This window comes from Gallinula chloropus (genome assembly GCF_964237585.1).
Source record: "Gallinula chloropus genome assembly, chromosome: Z".
Classification (NCBI taxonomy): domain Eukaryota; kingdom Metazoa; phylum Chordata; class Aves; order Gruiformes; family Rallidae; genus Gallinula; species Gallinula chloropus.
The window spans coordinates 63,449,239-63,472,225 of record NC_140089.1 but is presented as its reverse complement, the minus strand read 5'-3'; the positions used below and the strand labels follow the sequence as shown (position 1 = coordinate 63,472,225).

The 22,987-nt window shown below is 42.6% G+C and overlaps 1 protein-coding gene across 1 annotated transcript in view; it reads right to left on the bottom strand.

Annotated features, from left to right (window-relative positions):
* Positions 1-442: 442 nt before the first annotated feature.
* The window catches only part of PDE8B (phosphodiesterase 8B), a gene marked incomplete at both ends in the record, with an annotated part of 82,832 nt that continues 60,287 nt past the window's right edge, over positions 443-22,987 (bottom strand). The window contains 14 exons of the mRNA XM_084277977.1: positions 443-558; positions 1,094-1,223; positions 2,737-2,904; positions 5,608-5,743; positions 6,731-6,948; positions 7,907-8,105; positions 9,650-9,785; positions 10,194-10,239; positions 10,962-11,126; positions 12,256-12,332; positions 13,223-13,300; positions 16,137-16,188; positions 20,487-20,547; positions 21,218-21,306. Coding sequence (XP_084134103.1) covers positions 443-558; positions 1,094-1,223; positions 2,737-2,904; positions 5,608-5,743; positions 6,731-6,948; positions 7,907-8,105; positions 9,650-9,785; positions 10,194-10,239; positions 10,962-11,126; positions 12,256-12,332; positions 13,223-13,300; positions 16,137-16,188; positions 20,487-20,547; positions 21,218-21,306 — 1,671 coding nt within the window. The remainder of the gene's footprint in view (positions 559-1,093; positions 1,224-2,736; positions 2,905-5,607; positions 5,744-6,730; positions 6,949-7,906; positions 8,106-9,649; positions 9,786-10,193; positions 10,240-10,961; positions 11,127-12,255; positions 12,333-13,222; positions 13,301-16,136; positions 16,189-20,486; positions 20,548-21,217; positions 21,307-22,987) is intronic.

The window sequence follows — 22,987 nt, the reverse complement described above, 5'->3', positions numbered from 1 at the left end:
AGCTGAAGAACATCAGTACAATCTGAGCAAACTTATGCTAGGCAAGTGGAAAGTTTTTATGCTTATTTATCAACCTATTCCTACTCTACTGGTGACTAGATATCCCCTCTGTTTGAGAAACAGTTGTGTGAAGTGTTAGTGAATACAGTTTATCAATCACAGGATTTGACAAATGCATGTTAGAATTAGAAATTAGTTTCACAAGTAAGTTTTCTGCTACAAAATGTTATTTCCAAAGAGCACTTATTCATCTATGTAGACTTTTTTAAAACTTCTTTTTTTATAGGATTCAGAGAAGCTTAAAAGTAATAAATAACTTCCTTCTTGCCACACAGTCTTAATTTCACTGGAAAGGAAACACCATCCCACTTGTAGCCAAGTTGGTAGGGGATTCACAGTGAAACTGGTAGATCAAGAAGTCTGCTTTTTGTAAGCCTTAGTGTCAGTTGTTGTTTTCTGATGGGAGCCTGAGACTCTTGCACTTCAGCTCGTCCAGTGTTTTCCAGTGTTTGTAGTTACTGGCCAAGTGTTGCATCAGATCAGGCAGATGTGCAAATGCTGAAATGAACAGGAGAAGCAGTTGTAGTGCGTATGCAGAACAGGCAGAAGAACAGCCCAACCTCCTCTGAAACTGGTGTTCTCCTACACTCTCCTGTTCTTTCAGCTGTAAGCTAATGCTTCAAGGGGAAGACTGTTTTCAGTCTCCTTTAAGGCAAGTCACTTTTTTTAGTATATGATGATTTTAATCAGTTATGCTAACACGAAACCACTGCAGTCTCAGTTTCTGGTACTCAGGAGAAATACATTGTTAAAGCAAAATAAGACCCAGATTTTAAAAGAAAAAGCAGCTTAATTTTAAGCCATTACTCCTTCTTTCATTACACAGATTGGTAAGCACTCAGCTTGGTAAAGCTGGTGGTGTGTGCAGAGAAGCAGGCTTCAGCAGCAGCATTGCTTAGATCCTCTGCTGTACTGAGGGCTGTACTGAGGGCTGCCCCTGGAAAAGAAATGGACTCAAGGCCAGCTTGAGACTATTCAGTTTAGTCTGTAGAAACCTCTGCCTCAGAGCAAGGAAGAAAAAAGCGGTACTTACCATCCCATGCATCGAACATATCTGTTATAAAATAATCAATGAAGGAAATTTGAGACTTGGGGATGCTGCAGGTGTTTCTATCAAATACTGGCATTACAACAGGCAGACCCTGTCTCTTCTCTTCATCAGTCTAAGAAAACAAAACTCCAGTTAGCCCCTAGAGCTTTGCTGGCTTTCACGCTGGAGTAGCAAAGGCCAGGATATTAGAGGAATTGCAGTAGGAGATTCGAGACAACCCTTAGAGCCCCTGAAGTGAACTGCCTTGGCTTCCTGTGCTTTATTTACTCTGGAACAGGGACCGAAATCAACATTTCTTCCCTTTCATGGGCACTCAATTACTGCAGAGCGGTGATTGCTCTTAGCTCCGGCAAGACAGAGCGCCCTAATCTAAAAAGGGAAGATGGAGTTGCAGAGTCCTTTAGCAGAGGACAAGTTTGGTCTCTCCTTTTTTCATACCTCCAGTGTCTGTTTCAGACCATTTGTCTGTTAAGTAAGAGGGATGTTGCTGTCGCTACTCTCAGTGCTTTTACTGGGTTTTCAGATGAGTAGAAGTAAGGTTATGACCTGTAACTCTGTGTCCACAACTGGAAGAGGGCTGGTTTTCGTTGTGTTTGGCACGGAGGAGGAGCATCACCTAAATAGTCTTTGAATTTAATTACAAATAATTTTTTTAAGGAGTATAGGCAGCATCTAATGCTGGAATTGATGGCAGAGCAGTCCCCAAAATTACCAGATGAAGTGAATGAGGAGCAGCACAGTTCTCAGTGCCTGACATTGCTACAGGAAAGCTAGTGCCTTAGATTGGCAATTAAAAGCTAGCTCGTGATACCTCAACTGCTAGGGAGATACAACCTAAGTGGTCCTTAATCTTACCTAGGGAGTGGTCAGATCTGTTCACTGTGACTATAATTCAGATATATCCCAGGCAGTAACTACAATTTTCTTTCTGTGACAACTATATCACGTGCATGACCTGAATTTGGGTGGTAGATTCTCCGTCTCTCCAGTCGTAGCTGCTGATTTCCACACCCTTAGTGGTAAATAAAAGCTAAGAACCTATCAGTCGATCAAGTAAAGAAAGGTTTCACTTTCAGGAGCTGGTGCATTTGTGCTGGAAAGACTGAGTATTATGAAAGGAAGACTTTCTAGTTCTGTCTGGGGCAATGCCATGTGATAACCATTTGCACTGCCCATGTGCCTGCAGGACTGGCCTCCACATTGTCTTACCTAATGGTCCCTAGTTCGGGTGCCATCTTAGAAGAGAAAGGGCCAGCCTGATGATACAGCTGAGGGCTTCATCAGGCATGGATCTTCATCCTCTCTTCAAGGAAGGTGTTGGGAGTAGAAGCTAGAATGGTGGCAGTATTTCATTTCAGCCAATTACACTGACCAAGGTTAGTCAGATAATTCTGTTTTGGCCAGACAAAGTTTCACTGTTCTGTACTGTAAGCCTCATGGTAGGAAAACTAGATAACTATGCCTGGGGTGGATTCTTCTGCCTGAAAGTGAGGGGCCTGTTGTGACTGGGGATGAAAAGCATATGTCTGGAGTCTGTGGTGATGCCAGGCAGATCCCATGTGGAACAACAGACCAGCCGACATGCACTTTCTTACAGAACAGTCAGATTATAAAAATGAACATACCTGTGCAAAATACTCCTCTGAGATCCTCCCTGCCCATTCGATACACAGCTCTAGGGGGCGGCACGGATTTGCTACGTCCGCACATTTAATCATCATGCGCTTGATCAGAGTCTGGTTATCTGGAAAATTCTTTATATTGGGTGGACACTCACAGTCGCTCCCTTCGCTCTGTAAAAGAGAGTTGGTTACTGGGGCTGGTGGCCAGCATCTCTGCTAGCAGCAGTCAGGGCATCGTTGTCAGCTCCATTGCATTTGGGTGGTAAGGGGACACCCAGCCTGATGCTCTCCAATTTCATGCACAGCACTAGGAACATGGAGGAGAAAGTGATGTCTGCGAACTGCAGACTTGCTCAGTAACTAATGATAGCCCCATTACATAGGGGAGTTGTAGAGATTCTCAGCATAAATACCAAAATTTGTGAAATAAAGGAGTTGCAGGCTCTTTATCAGCTACAGGCTCTTTATCAGCTCTGCATCCCACCCTTGACTGCTTTGGAATGGGACCAGGATAGGGGATGCACCCACCAACTACAAGGTGACAAACCATCCTTACTGCTGAGTGTTCACATTTCAGGGCGGTGATGGTGGGGCGACTGCATTTTTCAGATTAATTTCTAGAGTTTGGTTTTCATTGCTAGGTGAGAAAAATGAGGCAAGCACAGGGGAGTGAAGCAACTTGCACAACCCTCTATTTCTGTGCCATTCAGTCATGGTATGTTCACAAATAAAGGCCTCCTTTCTGCTGGATCTCAAACCCTTGGTCTGTAGTACTTTTTGGTCTTCGTTGCTACTGGGATGAAGTATCAGATAATTTATGAGATCAACATTAGCTAAACACAAGAATGGCAGACTGAGCGCAGAAACTCTGCTAGGCTGCCTGTTGACTGCTATGGAAAGCAGGTTGAAGGGACAGAGTAGTTGTTACAAGTCTGCTGTGGCAACATCTTCTGGGTCTTGAAAAGTTTAGGAGGGCACAAGGATATTATTTTCCTTATTGAGTAATCAAAAGCCTCCACCTCAGCTCACCATGGCATTAACACTATTCTCAGTATATTTGTGCAATTATGGCCTCACTTCACTGCTGGATTCAACTCTTGAATCAAAAATTGAACATAAATACCTTTTACCACCATGGCTAAATTAATGTCTTTGCAGTTTATGAGGAGATATTTTGCAGTGACTCTTGCCAATTCAGGCATTAATCTTACAACTTTATGTTTAGCAGTTAATTTTTCTTTTCAGCATGGATAGCCCAGCAAAGAGCTGCCAGATTAACCCTGCTCCTTAACTACTGTTTGAGATATAAAAAAAATTGCAAGAGCCACTGTTAACAATAAGGAGCAAAACAACCTAATACTGGGGGAAAAAAACAAGCCTGTAATATAAGTGGTTCTGTACTCTACTTTTATTGCTCTCCAACTATTGCACATTTTTAAAAAGCCTTTTAAAAGGAGAGTGAGTCAAAGAAAATGTTTGGTATAAATTAGAAAAGCTGGTTCCAGGAGAATGTGTGGGGAGCTTTTTAAAGTTCTTGAGGAAGTCCTGGAACAAATGCATTTGTGGGATAAAAGGGAGATTCAGAGAAATGTGTTCAGAGCTTGGAAACACTGTGGCTTTGGTGAGGCTTGTGAACCTAAATCCTACAGGCCAGGGTAGGGATGCTGGAAAACTGAAGAGATTTTTGAAGGGACTGAGATGGAGGAAACATTTCAGGAAAGCCCTTAAGCTGTCAAGAGGGAGAAAAGAAGCACTCACTGTAAGAAGCCACATTTCCCAGTGACATCTCAGAGGGCTTTTTAAGAAATTAGTGGAGTAAGCTGCTATCTGGTCCACATACAAATACAGAGAAACCTGAAACTGGGTAATTCCACACTACTCAACAATGTGGACCTCCCTTTGCTCTGGGCTGGGACCTGAAGTGGAATCTCCACAGCCTCTGCCACAAGGGCAAAATGGTGAAACACAGCACTGGGCGATGTGCTGGGACCACAATGCAAAAACAGTGATAGCTGCCCCCCAGCAGACCTAACGCTGGCCCTGAAGTTGTAAACCCCACTGGTTCCTACTGGGTTTTGCACCCAGGACAGTCTACAATGCAAAATGCCCATCTACAGAGAAAAAACAGAAGCTGCATTGTTTTTAAACCCTGACTTTTGTCTGGTTTTTCTTCCTCAGTGTTTCTGACAAAGAGCTATTTTCACTAAGCTGTGATAGGATGTGCTTTGCTCATGTGGGTAACACTGCCCTGGGGAACCCTGCCCGTCACTGAGTGCTCAACCTTGAAAAGGAAGGTAAAGAGGACCCTGGGCTGGGAAACTCAAAGGCATCTGCTGAAATATACCCTGTCTGGTGAGGGAGTGTTAGGGTGTATAACTGGTAGGAATAAAGGCCCAGACATCTCTTGGTACAATCAGGAATGGGAATGGGGTGATCAGGTCTCAGGAGCCAATGGTGTTACTCCTCAAGACTTGAAGGCTCCAGATTGCACAGACACAAAACCGTCTGGACAGGCTCCTCAGCTACAGCCCCAGGATCAGGCAAATCCCACTGCTTGGAGGCAGAACCGTAGGTACAAGTGCTAGCCAGGCTCCAGTCACAGAAGTCTGCATGTACAAAAGCCCACACATGCATGCTTTGTGAACACCAGATGGCTTTGAAACCAAGGCTTACATAAAAGGAGGTGTCTAAATGAGCTAACATAGAAAACAAGAACATAAAGATAGTTTTTCCCACACTTGGAGGTGTCAGATCGCACATGCAACTGTGTGCCTTGGACATCACCATGGTGCAAATGAATACCCCGTGAATGAAAATGATACTCTGAGTTATCTTGGAAGAACTTCACAGAAACGTCTGAAGGCAAGCACTTACACGTGAGCTGGTATCTTCAGTTGCCATTGGCTTGTTGATGCTGTTCACGAATTTGTTCACGTGCTCAAAGTGCTTTGTCATCTCCGTTGCCAAAACCATATCAATAATGGCCTGACGCAAAGTCCGGTAGTGATTCCTAGGAAAGAAGAGTAGTTCCTGCTAACAACAGACAGAGTTACGTCCTTTCCTTGTCCCTGTCCAGACAGCACTGCACAATGCTGCTCAGGGGGTCAGCCACACAAGCCAGCACCTTCAGAACTGAGAAGGGTCTAGGGTTGGAGGCCTGGACTAGATCATACCTCTCTGGGTTCCTCCAGCTCTGAATTCCTGCATTGCCTTTTTTCTGTTATTTTACCTAATGAAAATCAATCCCCTGAATTCAATAAAAATTTACAATTCAATTTTGTAACACTGTAGCACTAAGACACCTTCTCCAGGAATGGCACCAGCACATTTCCATCTCACTGCAAGTTAGCTTGGAACTCAAATCTCAGGTTTTTCAAAAACCAACAGTGTTACACGACTACAAAGATTCATTACCTGTTTCAGGTCAGGCCCCTTCCCTTTCAGATCCCTTTCTCTCCCACCTGATCCCTGGAAAAGCTAAGCTGAAGCACTGGGAACTCCCAGCCCATGTGCATGCCAAATAGCAGGGTGGCTCCAACTCCCCCACAGCTTCACCTCCTTCTCCTACCATCCCTTTCTATCCTGCCTGAATGCAACAGTGCCAGCCAGTGTGGGGCCACATGCAAGCAGCATCCCTCTGCTTGGGTGGAAACACGTAGCAATTTCCAGGCTTCTGCAATGAAAAGGCAGTGGGTCAAGATGCAGCCTCGAGGCTGCCAACTAGACCATGCCAATGTAATCCATAAAATATTATCAAACATCCCTATATGCTTCCAAAAAAGCACAAATTGGAGGTTGGAGGGGGAGGGGAGGGAGGCAGGGCAGCCTTTTTAAAAATCATGCCTACACAGGATTCTGGAAGAGGTTAACTCATGAATTCATGTCCCTGTTGAAATTATATTTTCTGGCTTAGAAGGTAGGCTCACAGTCTGTCCAAAACTAAAATCCCCCAGAAAGCAATCCACACATGCAGGCTGCCCTTCTCCAGCGGACCCACCTATCAATGTTTTTGAAAATGTTGCATTTGCTGTCCTTAGTTGTTAGCTGAAACGCCAGTGCTGTGTGATGGCTCTCTAATACAGCCGTGTCGTTGTAAAGGACCGCTAACTCGCTGCCGGCGTTGCACAGGAAAGAGTTGGTCCGTCCAGGGTGGTCTACGTCATGAATGGTGGCAGCTATTAAAGCAGCCACCTCATCCAAATGGTCAAGGCTTCCCTACAGGAAGAGAGACAAATTATGACATGGCACTGAAATGGCAGTAAGTGATTTCTGATCATTTCCAGGCAAATACCCAAGTGTAGGCTTGAGTGCAGGGTTTCTACCTCCTTGCAATTGTTTTCCACTCACTGTTCCCAGTTTTCCTACTCCAAAACTCCCCCAACCCACCCTTACTTAAACCCACTTTATTTAATGAGGCTTTTTACTGCGCTGTCACCTAAGCAACATCTTTGCATTAAACCCTCTCACAGATGATGGATCCTCTAGTAGTGTCCCTCCACATTGTGCGGTTGCCTCAATGCTCTGTACTGGCTCTGCTCCTACACAGCTTCTGTGTTTTAGAATAGGAGAGGATATTCCAGTTGGAAGGGGCCTCCAGTGATCATCTAGCCCAACTGCCTGACCACTTCAGGGCTCACCAGAAGCTGAAGCATATTACCAAGGACATTGTCCAAATGCCTCTTGAAGAACACAGACAGGCTTGGGGCATGGACCATCTCTCCAGAGAGCCTGTTGTGGTGTTGGACCACTCTCTTGGTAAAGAAATGCTTCCTAACATCTGGTGTAAACCTCCTGATACAGCTTTGAACCATCTCCATGTGTCCTATCACTGAATCCCAGGGAGAAGAGCTGAGCAGCCCCATCTCCAAAGCTTTTGCAAAGCTTTATTAAAAGCTGTTACTAACAGCCAGTTGCCAAGAGAGACAGAAGAACCAGGTTTCCCACCTCCTATTGTTGCTGCTTAAAAATATGAATTTCTTACTTGTATAAACAAACATTAGAGGACCTGTGCTGGCCTGCACATCTGATGGCATCACGGGATAAGACTTAAAGGACAGAGGATTTTATGAAGCCAGGACCATTATTCAAGTAAACATCTGACTTTTGAATGACACCCATAAAATGGTAAACACACTGAAGTCCACACCAAAGGACTGCTAGGTGGTGGTTTTACCTTAACTCTCTCCTTCCCAAGAAAGAAGGCGGTAGCATGCAGGACATCCGCTGCATGTGTGGAGTTGTGGTATGAGTTGGATGAGTGGTAGTTGGCTTCAATCACCTGCAGCCACGCTCGCAGTGTCGTTTCTGAACAGTTTAAAAACTCACAGACCCTAAACCGGGCAAAAATTTTTAAACCCAAATACACTAATGGCCTGGAAAACAATAGGAGAGGAAAACACTGCTGTAAAATAGGAACGTCTGATGTTCTAAAGAGCAACAGTTTTGACAAAGAAACCATCAAGACATTAAAAATAAAAGACAAAGGGAGAAAATGTTAAACATCTTTAAATTGCCTGTCTATAATCCCTCAAAAGCTGGGCCAAGGTTCCAAACCTACTGCCCTTTCAGATGTTATTTTATTTTGTAGAAACAGTACAGTTCCACAATTCTTGTGGCTTCAGAAAAAATTATTAAAAGCTCAGATCTTTTGTGTTTTTATTACATGTAAATCAATCAAAAATACATATTTTTTTTCTCCTGAGGAGAAAAAGCAGGCTTTGAACACAACATGGGTACACCGCAAAGGCCAAAAAGCCCTAAGACAAAAAACATCAAATGATTACTATTTCAAATAATCCTGTGACTTTAGGGGGCCCAGAGTTGTTCTTCCTGACTACTTCAAGTTGGCAATATGCAAAAAAAAAATTGATACTTCTCAGAGCAGCTGTTAGCATCAGGTTACTATTTCGTGCGAACTCTTGCAGCTTCGGGAGGACTTGATCACTTTCCAGAGCTGAGGCAGGGGTCTGCCACTGGTAACCCGCACCCTTGGGTGAGGGGCTAATGTGTGCACACGCATCTGTCTCTGTGTGTGTTGTCTGTTAAATCCAAATCCACTCTGGGTTGTAATTTACTCTGTGTGGCCTATGTCTGGGTCCTACTGATGACACATTTTTCACTCCGGCAAGATGATCTACAGGGCTCCTGAGCAGAGAAAGGCACAACAAAAAGCCAACATCTGCAAACTAAACCCAGGCAAATGCAAATTCCAAAAATGGCCATTTTCTTCCAACAGAGTACTAGAGACCTGGTAGTATCTCCAGTTTTTTGCATCTTGGAATGAAAACCACTTTTTCCTGCAGATGACATGTTCACGTTTGTGGTCTGTCTGACCTCAAAACTACTGCTGTCTCCCTTCATTATAAGCTTTGAAATCCCAGGGTTTTGATCCTGTCACTGATTTACCCTCCACTCCAGTTTTTCATCCCCATAATGAAAAGCCACATTTGCCTCAGAGTTTCCTAAATTGTAGGGTAATTTAGGTGAGGACAGGGGAGAGTCGTGCTTTGTCCAGCATAACCATTTGGGCATCGGCAGAAAAAAGAGGCACCCGTGGGACATCCAGCATGTAACCACATCAACCTGTGCCAAGTAGGGTCACCGGGACAGAGTGGATGAGAGTCAAGCAAGGTAAAAACTGAACAGGAAACAATCCTGGAAGGTTGCACACACTGCCAGGGAAGACAACAGTCTGCACAGGGCAGACTGTTGCAAATGCAACTTGACCATGGTGTCTGCCTGGCTTGTTTTATGTATGCAACATATAGTGGTATCAATACATACACCACCCTCCCCTGCCAGTGAAAGACGTCTGTTGCAGATTTAACGTGTCTTACTTCAGTTTTTTGAGAGTAAAGTCCTTTCCACTAAGGGTCCTCAACTTTTTTGCAGGCACCCAGAGAAAGGAGTCCAGTACCTTTTATTTGTAACAGCCTCCAACTCAAAGATATTGAAGTCCCAGCTTTCCTCATTATCCAGGATCTGTGCAATACAGGCCGGAATGTCATTGATGGTGTTTGGGACTGGGAGGTGACTATGGCTCAGGTTCATATCTGTTGAAATGGAATTTGGGAATTGTGGCATTTCTGGATTACCTTTTTTTTTATACCCCCACATACAGAAATCCATTCAGAAAACAACTGTTTTCCTTACATGAAAGAGTCTGCAATATATATGGTTTATATTACTACAGGTTATTTGGACATAAACCAAAATGATCAGCAAATACTTCTGTGAGTGACAGACTAGTTTTTCCATAGTCTGATTTTCTACATTTTGAAATGTATTATTTTAATTATTCAAACCTCCAAAACGGAGGCAGCCTAGCAGTTGTTTTGTGGTCACTTAGACAACCATTTCCAAAGAGATACATCCCACTGTAAACGAGCTTGGAGCTCTGTGTCACTAGCACCTACAGAAGGAGTCACACTGGCAAAGGGAAATTTAAAATGGTGGCTTACTCTTAGAAAACACATACTCATTTCCTGACAGTCTTCTCAAACCATCCTGAAAAAGCAAGTTTATTGTTAAGTTTTAGGCAGCATATCCATGCATCATTAATTGCAAAAGCAGTACATGCACTTTTCTCTTTAGGTACTATTCCTGGGTACTAAAAGCACTGCTCCTATTGTAGCCACTACCATGAGACCTCCAGAAAGGTTATTTTTAATGATACAGTGTTTTGCCCACCTTGACCCTTTCTCTGGCCTCTGCAATATTTCATCACTCAAATTAACCACTATCATTAATTTTTAAATTTTTTTAATATTACTTTGACATGGATTAGTAAATTAAAAAATTAGGGAAACTATGATGAAATCTAGGTGGTCTGTCTCTCGCAGTTGCTGTTGTAGCAGGACCAAAGTCAGATCACAGTAACCTCGCTCTTACTGTGGACCAGCTGTGGAGCAACCCCTCTAATCCCATCTAAGCTTCTAGGATTTCTAAAAAGTCCTTCCTTGAGACAAACCAGATTGGATGTTATAGTTTCTAGTGGCAACCGTGTTCACTTATGTATGAGGATGGATGCACCCAACAGACTGACATCTGGCTGTATCTTAGTACATCTTGGTGCCCATTGTTAGTATGGGAGGCCAAAACACTTAGGTGAAATGGTGATGAATTACACCTCCCCTTCCCATTGCTTGTGCAATTTTATCACAGCAAAGCACTGAACTGTGATGCAGGACAACGGTAGCAGTAATTTCACCCTTACTAATTTTACTCACAGTCATCAGACCTCCAACAAGATCACTTGTGTGAGGATCTTCATCTTTGGTACCTAGCTGGGGTGAGTAAAGTTCCGTTGTCCGCAGGATCTCCAGAACTCTGTCCAAGGCCTCTGCTACTGTGACGGGGCTGTTTTCCTGGGCAGCATTAATTATGTTAATAACCTAAAAGCAGATTAAGGAGGCAGGCAAGAAATAGTGAATGGAATCTTTGTCTTTTCTTATTAGAAAAAAATGTATTCCTGTCTTGGTCATGCTACTTCCCATCTAGCAAATGCTATGTCATTCTCCCCCAGGCCTTCAAGTACAAGACTGAAACTGTAAATCTGTGCTCTGATTCCCTGGTATCCATCTGCTATTTGTAAGTGGAAAACTCCTGGGAAATGAATAGAAGAAGGGTGTGAAATATCTGAAATAGTTGCAGGTAGTTTGACCAAAAGCTCACCACGTCCCAGTGCTTCAGCACAGCCATGGCTGCTCAGAAGCAATCATTCGTTCCCCAGAGGTAAAAAGCAAATAAAAGAACTCTTAGTTGTGACTCAGATATCCTGATATTGGATGTAAAAGCTCAGTTTTCTCATTGTGAAAACAAAGGGCAGAGAGCAGCAACAGATGGGCTTTGCTAGAGGGAGAAGAAGATGGATCTTCTTTGCCTCCCACCTTGTGTCTCAGCTGCTCTCTGGGACCACAGCAGTGACACAACAGCACCAAGGATTGTTCCTGGCACTGTGAGGACTGAGAAGGAGAAAGCCAACCCTCCGGCCCAGCGCAGTGCTCCCTTCTCCAGCAACCAGAAGCTGCTGTGGAGATGCTGCAGGCCTCCATGCTGGCATGTTTGGGGAGAAGAAAAAGGTCATCTGGTCTAACAGATGTGGGCGTGCTATGAATTAAAGAGCTTGACACCAGGAATAAAAAATGGGGAGAGAAGAAAAAGTGTTCTGTGGAGGGGGGATGGCAGGTACCCTGGTTTGTAGGACAAGCAATTGTGTAGCTGGTTTGCAACAGCAGAATTTGTACAACACAGGTAGTGAAGAAAAGATTACAGAAAAGTGGTGGGACAAAATATGGGGCAGGTTCTTCCTCCTCTACATGCTATCTTCTAAATATCAACAGTAAAACTGATGGTGAGACTGGAAGAGCATGTCCCCCTACATCATAGTAGTTTAGGCCTGGCTTACTCTGTTAAATACAAGGTGTGGGAAACTCCTGGCTGTCCTGCCACAAACTACATAACTCCCTATGAGAACAACCCCAAACTCTTGACTTTGTGTAAAAGGCAGTGCTCAGGACTCACCTTTGTGATAGGAGCTTCTATTGTCATTGAGTGGATCCTTGCCATGGAAGAGTACCGTCGGGTCTGTAAACTCGAAGCTGCCATTAAATAGAGTGAATCAGATGACAGCACTTAAAGTGTGCAGAAGGCTGTCACTGGGGAACAGCATGACAGAATCTAGCCTTGTCTAACCATTTCTCCTCCATCTCCCTGGCCGAGGGTCCTCGCTTTGCTGTTTTATTTCTGGCACTGTTGTCTACTTCCTTTTGCACCCTCCACTTCTGCTGTCAGTTTGTCTGTCTGTCTGTCACTTCAGCCATACTGAAATGAAGCTGTACTTACACTACATTATTCTTCATGCCCAGTACCTGCTCCTCTCCCTTTGCTCACCCTGGATCTCTGTGAGACACATCTCCTCCTGTGAGAGTGTGCGTGAATGTATGTGATGCATCTCAGTGCTGCTCCCATGCAACCCGTTCCTGCTCCCCACAAGCTGTGCTTCTCTCACTACATACCAGAGCAGAAATACATCTCTGCCACCACTGTCCCATCCCCAGCAAGCAGTCACAAATGGGATCAGGAGCAGAAGTTTGGCTCTCAAGTAACCAGTGGTAATTGATCCCTTCGCATCTCACACTAATGAAACCAAAATACTGGTTTGGGAGCAGAAGCTGCAGCTTTCTACAGGAGGTGGAACTATTGCTTCACCACACGCTCCTAGCAGACTCCATCCTGCTGCACAGCCACTCTCCTCTCTCTGAAGGCACGACACGCTGCATGCATTGTATAGTGTGGCTGGTACTCATGCTGGGGTACTCTTTTGCAAATCAGAATAAAGACATTTTCCAGCGGTTACATAAAGAGAAGGAGCAATCTCTGTTTAATCAGCTGTGAAGCTGCCTGGTTTCTCTCTCATTCTGCATTTTGATTGCCTGGGTCAAGTCTGTTCTTTATTTATAACATCATTCTTAAGAGTTTACTTTCTTACCATCACTACTTTGAGAGGTTATTGACTTAACATCAGTTGAGTCTTTCCTTCTGTTCTTGCATTTGAAGGAAAAGGAGTCTGTAAATACAAACCAAAAGCTTTAAATGTATCAAGTAAGACCTCTTTGGAACCTCCTCCATCCAAAATTCTAAACATTTGATTAAATGATCTTAACCATACTACATAAGGAGATGAAATATTGTAATCTCTCCACATCAGAACAAGGCACTCAGTGTCTATCAATTTATAAAACTTCTCTAAAGTCACCTGGAAAGCTGCTTCACAAAGTCGTCAAGATGCTTTACCTAACTTATACTGCCTAAAAGCAGCAGTCTGTCAGTCTTTCTTTGTCTCAGGTAGCTGCCAAAGATCCTGTTTTAGGAGAGATATCTCAGGCAGGTGGGTTGAACCCGCTGCCCGCAAGTCCCTTTTGCTCTCCACCACCCACTGAACAAGACTGAGTTTAACTGCATAGAAATTTAGTCAACTGAGAAAAATCCCGTCTCAGTTTTCACTCCTCCAGCCAAGCAGAATTCAGACTCACACAGCTTTTGCTTCTAATTGACATAATTGTTTGTACCCTGTGTTTAAGAAAATTCCAGCATAGTGAGAATGATTACAAACAACCAATTCAGTTGCTGTGAAAATTAGCCGCGTGCCAAGCAATCATTCTTGAAACTGCCATGTGCTAAAGCAAGTAAAATTATTGCATCCAGTCAAATGTGGCAGCCAGATGAAATCCCTGGAAAAAGCCAAAAAAAAAAAAAAAGAAAAAAAGAAAGATTTGGCAAAATTTAATTTTCCTCCAAAAATGACAGTCTGCACTCTCACTCATGTTTAAAAACAGCAGCCTCTTTTCTGGAGTCTCTATAGTACCTGTTCCCAGAGTACTTGAAATGCCACTCAAAGATCAGAGACCCCAGCAAAGTTTCAAAAGGAAATAACCAGCATGTGAAGAATCAGAAATACCATAAAACTGGTATTTTCAACATAAGGACAGATTTGCATAACCCTGCTACCAGAAGACACAACATAGGCAGCCTCTCTTTATCAAAATAGAATGTTAATGTATAAGTTCCCAGAATTAAAAATAGATCTGTCTTAAAAATGGATGAAATACAGTTATCTTAAATTCTTCTCGTTACCACACATTTGGGTCTTTTTATTTTGTTGTAGTCTAGGCTGGGAAAACCCAAAAGCATTTTCCTCTGCTGGCAACTAAGAGAAAGGAATAACCAGTGCATGCTAAATTATTTAATTTGTGCATTTATTTGGTAGGACTCTGCTTTCAAACACCTTTCCTGCATTAATGTTTGGAGGAGTTTAACATAAGGCACTTGAGCTGGAGCAAACATTTACACATAAACACAGCTGTGAGTGGCAGTAGCAGACAAGATAACTCCTTGTATCAAATACCAGCTAGCAAGTTGGAAACTTTGCTAGTGCCACCTAGAGAATCACAGTTGCATAAAAGTCATCATTTGAGCTAAAAGCATTTAAATACCTAAATAATAAAACTTTTCTTCTCATGGTGATTGGAATGTGTTCCCATCCAGATGTGCTAAAAACTGCATCATTGCAAGGAGCACGACAAACAGGGATTATTTTTTTACCCTTATCACATACTGGTATATGCCCCACGGCTCTTGGAGCACAACTATGGACTGCAGGGAAGGATAACGTACATCCCATACATGTGACTCTAAGGTTGCCCCAGTCTTGCTGAAATCTGTGATATTAAGGAGCAAATTTAAAGGCTCCATATAATGTGTAAAACATGGTAGTAATCTAGTAACTAATTGTTAACTAGGAACAAAGCTAGTTCTTCAGCTTAATTCACAGGCCTTCCCAGCTTCCCCTGTTAGCAGTAAAGAAACAGAAATAAAACTGTGTTTATTACAGGGACACAGGGGCAAACGTTTAACACATGATGGATCAGTTCTGATGGCAGCAATGGCAACCAGAGCGGCAAATTACATCTATTATCTCTTCTTCCTCCCCCTAGCCTATTATTACTTGACATCACAAGCCCTCCAGTGCTTGTACGAGCTCTTATGCTGCTTGCAAAAGTAGGGAATGTCAAGTAGTCACCTCCCATGCTCTTGGTATGTTATCTCCTCCTCCCATGTGAAAACTGGAAGCTGCCTGACATTGCACAGCAATGCTGTGCAGTGCTTCATGGTCGAAAGGGCCTCCAGTGCCAGGAGGTAACGAGGTAAAAGAACCTCTTCACTCTGAATAAGACAGGAGTGCTGCCTCTGGCTCAGACCACTGTAATCACAAGCTTAAAATTGGCCTTTAGTGCTGCTTCTTCAGGGAAAATGGTTGTTCCAAATGTCACACAACATCAGAAGACATTACCCCTTTAAACTCTACACTTTCAGCCAAAGGCTGTCTGCAGAAGTTTCTGAGAGCTTGAAACCTGCCCAAGACATGGGCAAGGGTAGTGCAGACACACTGCAACAGCTTGATGCTGTCTGGACATGAGGAGCTGTAGGCTGGGCACTACAGGCAAATTATCAGAGCCCTGTGCTGAGGCCTAACCAGTAGCCTGCTGACAGGTCCCAAACTTGGAAATTCTGAGGCAGATCTGATGGCAGAAAGTGACACACACTAATTAGGTACACAGTAATTTTAAACAGAAAGGTGCTTCAGAATCAGGCAAGGTTTTAATACAACAAAGAACAATACATCTTAACTTCGAACACCAGGCAAGAGCTCTGCACAGGAGATTGAATTATTAATGATGGTTACAAATCCAATTCGTGGTGTGACATCAGAGCAGCTGGCATCCATCATTGCCCATCTGCTCTGATCACTGATTTGACAGCAGGAAGAGACATTTCACACCAGCAAAGCATCCGGCCAAACCTCAAGCACAGCAGTATTTAAAGGTAAATGATAGTATTCTAACCTGACTGAGCGTTGTCTCCTGTGTACTTCTCATCAAGGTGACTCTTGTAGAGCTGAAGATGCATGAAGAGTAAATTATATATGCAAGGAAAAGGAACACAAAAAGATTTTAAAAGGGCTACATTCAGGGCAACACTGTCCTGAACATGTGCTGTTCAGTGTTTGGCACTCTTCTTGGCACCTCTTCTTGAGGTGTAATTAGATGCAGAGAAATAATATGAAAGTAAACAGACATGCAATACAGAGAATCACAGACACAATAGTGCTTTTATATAGCAGGTTGTTTAATGCCTGTGTCTGCGAGGACTGACATTCATTCTTCGCTAGTCTTTTAAGTGCTAATTGCATATGAACCTGAAAGATTCCAGGAATAAAAGACAAAAAGAAAAAAAAAATCCTAAAATAGCAATTATTTTCGTCTACAAAGTAATTTAAAATCAATTTTCTTAGAACTATCTAAGCTAATTTTTGCATGCATTCTTTCATGGGTCACTGATAAACCAGACTGCAAAAATCACAGTTACAAAAACAACCTTCCAGTGACTGAAGAGTAGAGGTAGGTGCCATCTATCAGAACCTACTTAGTTTCCAAATAATTTGGAATAATTTTTCATGAATAAAACAGTTAAACCCACACGCAAAAAAATCTTATTTCTTTGTGCTTCTGAAAAGTGTGCTTCAACTGATCGGTACCTCAATCTTTCTTAGAATTTAAATAGGATATTTCCATCATCTTAAAGTTTACACCTGTTGCTTCACGTACAATAACAGAGCTTAAATGCTCCTCTGTTTTTCCATCCTTCTCAGAAACAAAGGCACAGTCTGTCTAATACATGACAGTTTAATGTCTGCTGATCACTTCACCCCGTTCCTTTGTTATGTGATTACAAGAAAGTCTTTTGCTGTTAGTAGGAAAACTGAGCAGAACTTCTGGTTCCTCAAGTTGTCCCTCCAAAATTAGTACATTACATACTAGGTATAGCTAACAGACACCAGAAAGGACTAAAAGGAATGTATTACTTTTTTCCCTGTATTCACTAGGGATGGTAGACATACCCTGTACTTCAGGTGAGTAAACTTCAAAGCTTGACACTGTGCTTACACATTACTCATTAGACATCATATTTAGGAGTCCATTACTGTCATCTGATTTATGGTGATTGGCTTTGACATCCCTGTCCAGATTTAATTATATCAGGGCTTTGGCTTTTGTAACCTGTTCCCTGGCTCTTTGGACTGTTTCTCTGTTGCCCTGTAGCAAAGCTATCTCTCCTTGCTAACACTCTCTCTAGCTTCTGTTTTTGTGTTTGAGTTTGCCCAGGAGTTCCTTGTTCATCCATGGAGGACATTGGGCATTTTTTCCCAATTTCCTCTTTGTTGGGATGCGTCGTTCCTGAGCTTGAGGGCAGTGATCCTTGAATACTAACCAGCATTAAGCATGCAGGCACTCTCAGAGAAATAATTTCATTCAAACATAGTAAGATTGAGAAAGCTCATCAGTTTGGTACAGTGACACGAGGCATCTGAACTGCTTGTTCCAGTCCCAGGCTGGAGCTTCTCTCAGAGCCCATGGATATATCTCTGTCTGCTGCACAACAGGCAGAAAACATTGGCTCAGTCCTCTGATTGCTCTACTACAAAAGTAAAACAAACTACATTTCAACTCTGAATACTTCTCTTATCCCTTCTGTAGGAATGACCTGAAAGAGCCATGTAAGTTATGAGGGCAGTTACACAGTTAATCTTGAGCTGATATGTTCTTAAGAGGAGAAACACCATCTCTGTTGTAAATTTATGAATGTGCAAACATTGGACTCTATCCTGGCAGGTCTCAAATTGACAAAGGCAGCATTAATCACTATCTACACTTCAGCACATGGGAACACTCACATGGAAGTCAATCCCCATTCATAAATCTTCACTGTAAGAATACATAATACACCCTCAAATTTATTTATTTTTTCCGTGCATAAATCTAACATGGTTAATTTTTGTATGCAATAAATCTGGCACAGAAATCTGTGCAGGTTCCTACAGGGTGATCTCCAGTCATACTGCGATATTCCTTATGAGGGCTGTCAGTAATGACAAAGAACACACCTACATTTCTTAAGTTGAAGCTATGCATAACAGTGCAAAGATGGTTCTAACTCTGTCTGTAGTGTCTGAATGATGAGATCAAGCCATTTATAACTATGTTGATGCAGTGAAACATGAGACATTTGCATCAAAATTCTAATTGTGACAGCTTTTACTGCTCTGTAGCTAAATAAGTAATTTGTTTGATTTTTTTAATCTTTCCATAAAGAATTATCTGTGGCTTGAAAATAAACTATTTTTTTTTTTAGGCTAGAGAAAAGTTCTACTGCTGCATGTATTCAGGCGTGGATTTTAGGAAAACAGCAGCAGCCAAATGTTGATCAGGATTGATATCAACACAGCAATGTTGCCACAAAAAATAACTCTTAAAAAGTCTGATGATTATAACCATCATGTGTGATGAAGCTCTGCTGTCCTAAAGATGGCTGAACACCTGCCTGCCTGTGGGATGTTGGGAATGAATTCCTTGTTCTGCTTTGCTTGCTCACAGTTTTTGCTTTACCTTTTAAACTGCCTTTATGTCAGCCCATGAGTTTTCTCACTTTCACTCTTCTGATTCTCTCCCCCACTCTGCTGAAGGATGGTGAGCAAACATTTGCATGGTGCTTAGTTGCTGGCTGGGGCTAAACCATGACAACTAGAGTAATCTGCCCTCACAAAAACTTACGCAAAGCGGATGGTTTCAATAGTAACATTTTGGAGAGTATCACCTATGAACGTCTTCCAGTGGTAGAACTTTTCCAATAAAGTGTTAGTATTCAGTGCTGCTTTAATGAAGAAAGGGCAACCAGAAATAGCAGTAACTTTCTAGATACTTTTTATGCCCAAGCACATTAAAATTCTAAATAAAGCAAGATACATAACCCCTCCCCTGAAGAATCACAGAATGATGGGGGTTGGAAGGGACCTCTGGAAATCATTTAGATCAACCACCCTGCCAGAGCCAGATCACCTAGAGCAGGCTGCACAGGACAGCGTCCAGGTGGGTTTTGAATGTCTCCAGAAATGGAGATTCCACAACCTCTCCGGGCAGCCTGTCCCAGTATTCTGTCACCCTCACAGTAAAGAAGTTCCTCCTCACATTCAAGTGGAACTTCCTATATTCAAGTTTATGCCCACTGACTCTTGTCCTGTCACTGAGCACCACTGAAAGACTGACCCCGTCCTCCTGACACCCACCCCTCAAGTATTTATAAGCACTGATAAGATCTTACCTCAGTCTTCTCTTCTCTAGGCTAAAAAGTCCCAGGTCCCTCAGCCTCTCTTTGTAAGAAAGATATTCTAGTCCCCTCATCATCTTTGTAGCCCTTTTTTTTTTTACCCATTCCAGTATCTCCCCATCCCTCTTGAACCAGGGAGCCCAGGACTGGACATGATATTCCAGAGGAGGCCTCATCAGGGCAGAGTAGAAATGGAGGAGAACTTGCCTCAAGCTGCTGGCCCTACTTTTCTTGATACACCCCAGAATGCCATTGGCTTTCCGAGCCCATTGAAAACATATCAGGTTTCCCAAGCACATCCTTAGTCTAAAATGTTGTCAGTTACTTCCTACTCTGCCCACTTTCTATCTCACCTTTAAGACCACAGACTAAAGTTAGATTTCACTCCTTTGCTTTGAAAAGTTGAAATTTCTTTATAGGGAACATACTAGAGCATTTTTGAGACAAAGCTTGTGATACAATAATTCTCTTCAAACACTTTCAGAGGGAGGGAACCAGGAACAGGTGACAACAAACAGCTCCCCATGTCACCAGCTTTGTTGCAGCAAACAAACAGACCACTACTGCTGCATTATGGCTTGGATTACACCCCTCCAACAACACATGTTCTGCGGAGCATGCCATGTCTCAGGTCTGCATGAAGGGTCACTTTATTCAAGAATCACATACTGGCAAACCTTGTGAGAGCTAAGCATAGGTCAATATTAGATATAAGTTCAGCAGACTGGCAAGACCAGCTCTAGAAAAAAGCCCCTGAACTCCTTTTGGACTATGGTCTATGTTCCTCCACAGTATCATGGACTCAGCATCCATGCTCCAGAGAACCAACACCTTTATTTCTCTACTCAGCAGTCCTACAAAAGCAGCGTAATCCATGCAACTGCTGAAGTTTTCATGCTTGCTCCAACAATCAATGAGAACCTCATTGACAATATAGACCACATCTTTCTGGAAAAACCTCAATTTCTAAACAAACAAAAAAATCAGTTTACAAAATTGACAAAAGTTATGATGTAAATGAAATACTATACCTGTTTGTTGTTTTCACTGGTACAATGAAGCCTTTTGAGGGACACAAAGTGTCTTATTTTCCTAGAAACATAAATAATCACTTGTTAGCATATAAAATAGTAAAGAGAGAAGTGGAGTGATACACTGCTATTTTCTAAAGCAGAGGTTTCCATGCCCTCGCAAAACAAGATATCAAACCCAACACAAGCCAGACTGGGCAAGAAGCACTTCTTCAGTGTTAGTCCCAGGTTTTGCCCCAGGACACCTGATCCTTTTGCTGCTGCAGGAATTCACTGGTGCATCTGGGAGCAAAATCTGGCCACGTGCCCATGCTATGATGCAAAGGTGTGAGCACACAGAAGCACTCACACAAGCAAGGGAATTGTCCAACTGCTGAACCTGACAGCTGACCAGCTAACAGCTCGGATACTGGGGAATACCTTCATATAGAAATGCATGGTAATACAAACCTAAACATCTGCTTGGAGGTATCTACAGTAGCAACACTATTAATTGTTATGGCATGACCGTTACTTCAGCCAGCAGATGCTGACGCCAAAATGGAGAAACGTCAGCAAAGAACATGGCATTCGCTACTTTGCTTATTCTTTCCACATTGCTTGAAGTCAGTAGTTGTATCACCACCCTGCTACTAAATACACGTTTGCTTATGTCCAAATTAACATATGGGGAAAGAAGAGAGGAGGGCCTAAACACCAGGAATAAATTATGTTCTGGACAAGTTAGTTACCCTCCTTGACCAATCACAGGCGTTATCTTCACGTGCTGCTGGACACTGTCTCCTGATTTTCTCCTTGCATAGTAAACTCCTTGCCATTCCTAAGCAATCACACATAACAGAGAGAGCATCTAAGAATACACAGCTTGCAGTCAGATATCCACTTATTATTACATGTAGTAAATAATTACATATCATTTCATGGTTGTATTTTTCAAAATAAAGTGTAAACTTTATGCATACAGAGTAGCAGCTTTAACAGCCATTTGCTAAGGTAAGAACAGTGCAAGTATGTTTCTCTTGTGTGACAGTATGCAATTTTTACAAAGAACTTCAGGAAGCATCTTCTTTGAAGAGTTACAAACATCCTTGCTAGCTACCACCATAAGCAGTGGTAGCTGCAACACATCCAGAAAATATATCCCTTGGGAGCAGTAGAACCAGACTCTGTGCTGACCACCATTCAGCTTGAAGTTGTCAGCCATCAAGTGATTTGCATTCTAAATTTCAGAAGCCCTTGACCTATAAAGATGTCTTCCAAGTAACCTCAGGTAACTGATAGCCTACTGCCACTCCATGACTGTTTTCCTGTTTTCCCATAACCAGGGATATCCACCAAACTCTACACCAGCAAAAAGAAGAAACAGTTTCTTCAAGGCACCTTCTAATTTATACCTATTTCCCTGACCAGACACCAATATTCCTTCTATGCCCACTGCTATGGGAAAGCATCAGAGGACTGCAGGCTAACCAATTCTTAACCTCTGATGCAGAGATAAAAGTTATCATCTGATAGGGAGTGGAGAAGAAAGGAAGATAATACAGAAGGCTTCTCTATCCTTACCACCTGAAAGAATTTTAAGGAGGGAACTACTTGGCAGCAGAACAGGATGAAGTTGGAAAATGGGTGGAATATACTTTTTCCATCACAGACAGAGATGGACAGATGGAGAAGACATATAGGGCCTTCGAGCAGGCAGTGCTAGTAGCTGGGTAGCCTACAGAGATGAAGAGGAGCAAAGCAAGTGTGGCCTGCAGGTACTACTTGTCAATGAAAGTGAACCTGCAAGAGCTTCTGACAGACCCTCAAATCTCAGATCATTGCTGGAAGTCACTCAAACGTTCAAGTACTCCTCAAAGTTCATGAAGCAGTGGGTGAGACATGGAAGGGAGGGAGGTACTTGTGCAAATCATGGAAGGTGGCATTAAAGGCTGTTCAATGTATTAGGGAACATACAGTAGGGAACATGTAGCCCTTTTGTGTCCTGTCACCACCATGACCTATTCTATTCTATTCTATTCTATTCTATTCTATTCTATTCTATTCTATTCTATTCTATTCTATTCTATTCTATTCTATTCTATTCTATTCTATTCTATTCTATTCTATTCTATCCTATCCTATCCTATCCTATCCTATCCTATCCTATCCTATATCACAGATGTTCGAACTATATTCTAAGTAATCAATTGCTCACAACTAATTATGACACATGGTGCTTAAAGCATGCTGTCAATGCTCTACAGTTGTGACAGAAGAGTTAAACCTTTTGGTTGGAAGATTCAGCTCCCTGAGAGATGGACCAAGAGACAAATTGTTATGGTCTAGCTAACAGAAGTTCCACGGACTCTAAACAAAACAGAAACATGAAACAGTCTTAAATTGACCTTAAGCCAACAGGTTGGAGGAGGAGTTCAGTCAGATCCTAAAAGCACAGCTAAAGAAATCCGAAAATCCTGAGACATGGGCTGTTGTGTTCCTAAGACACCTGACAAGCAGAA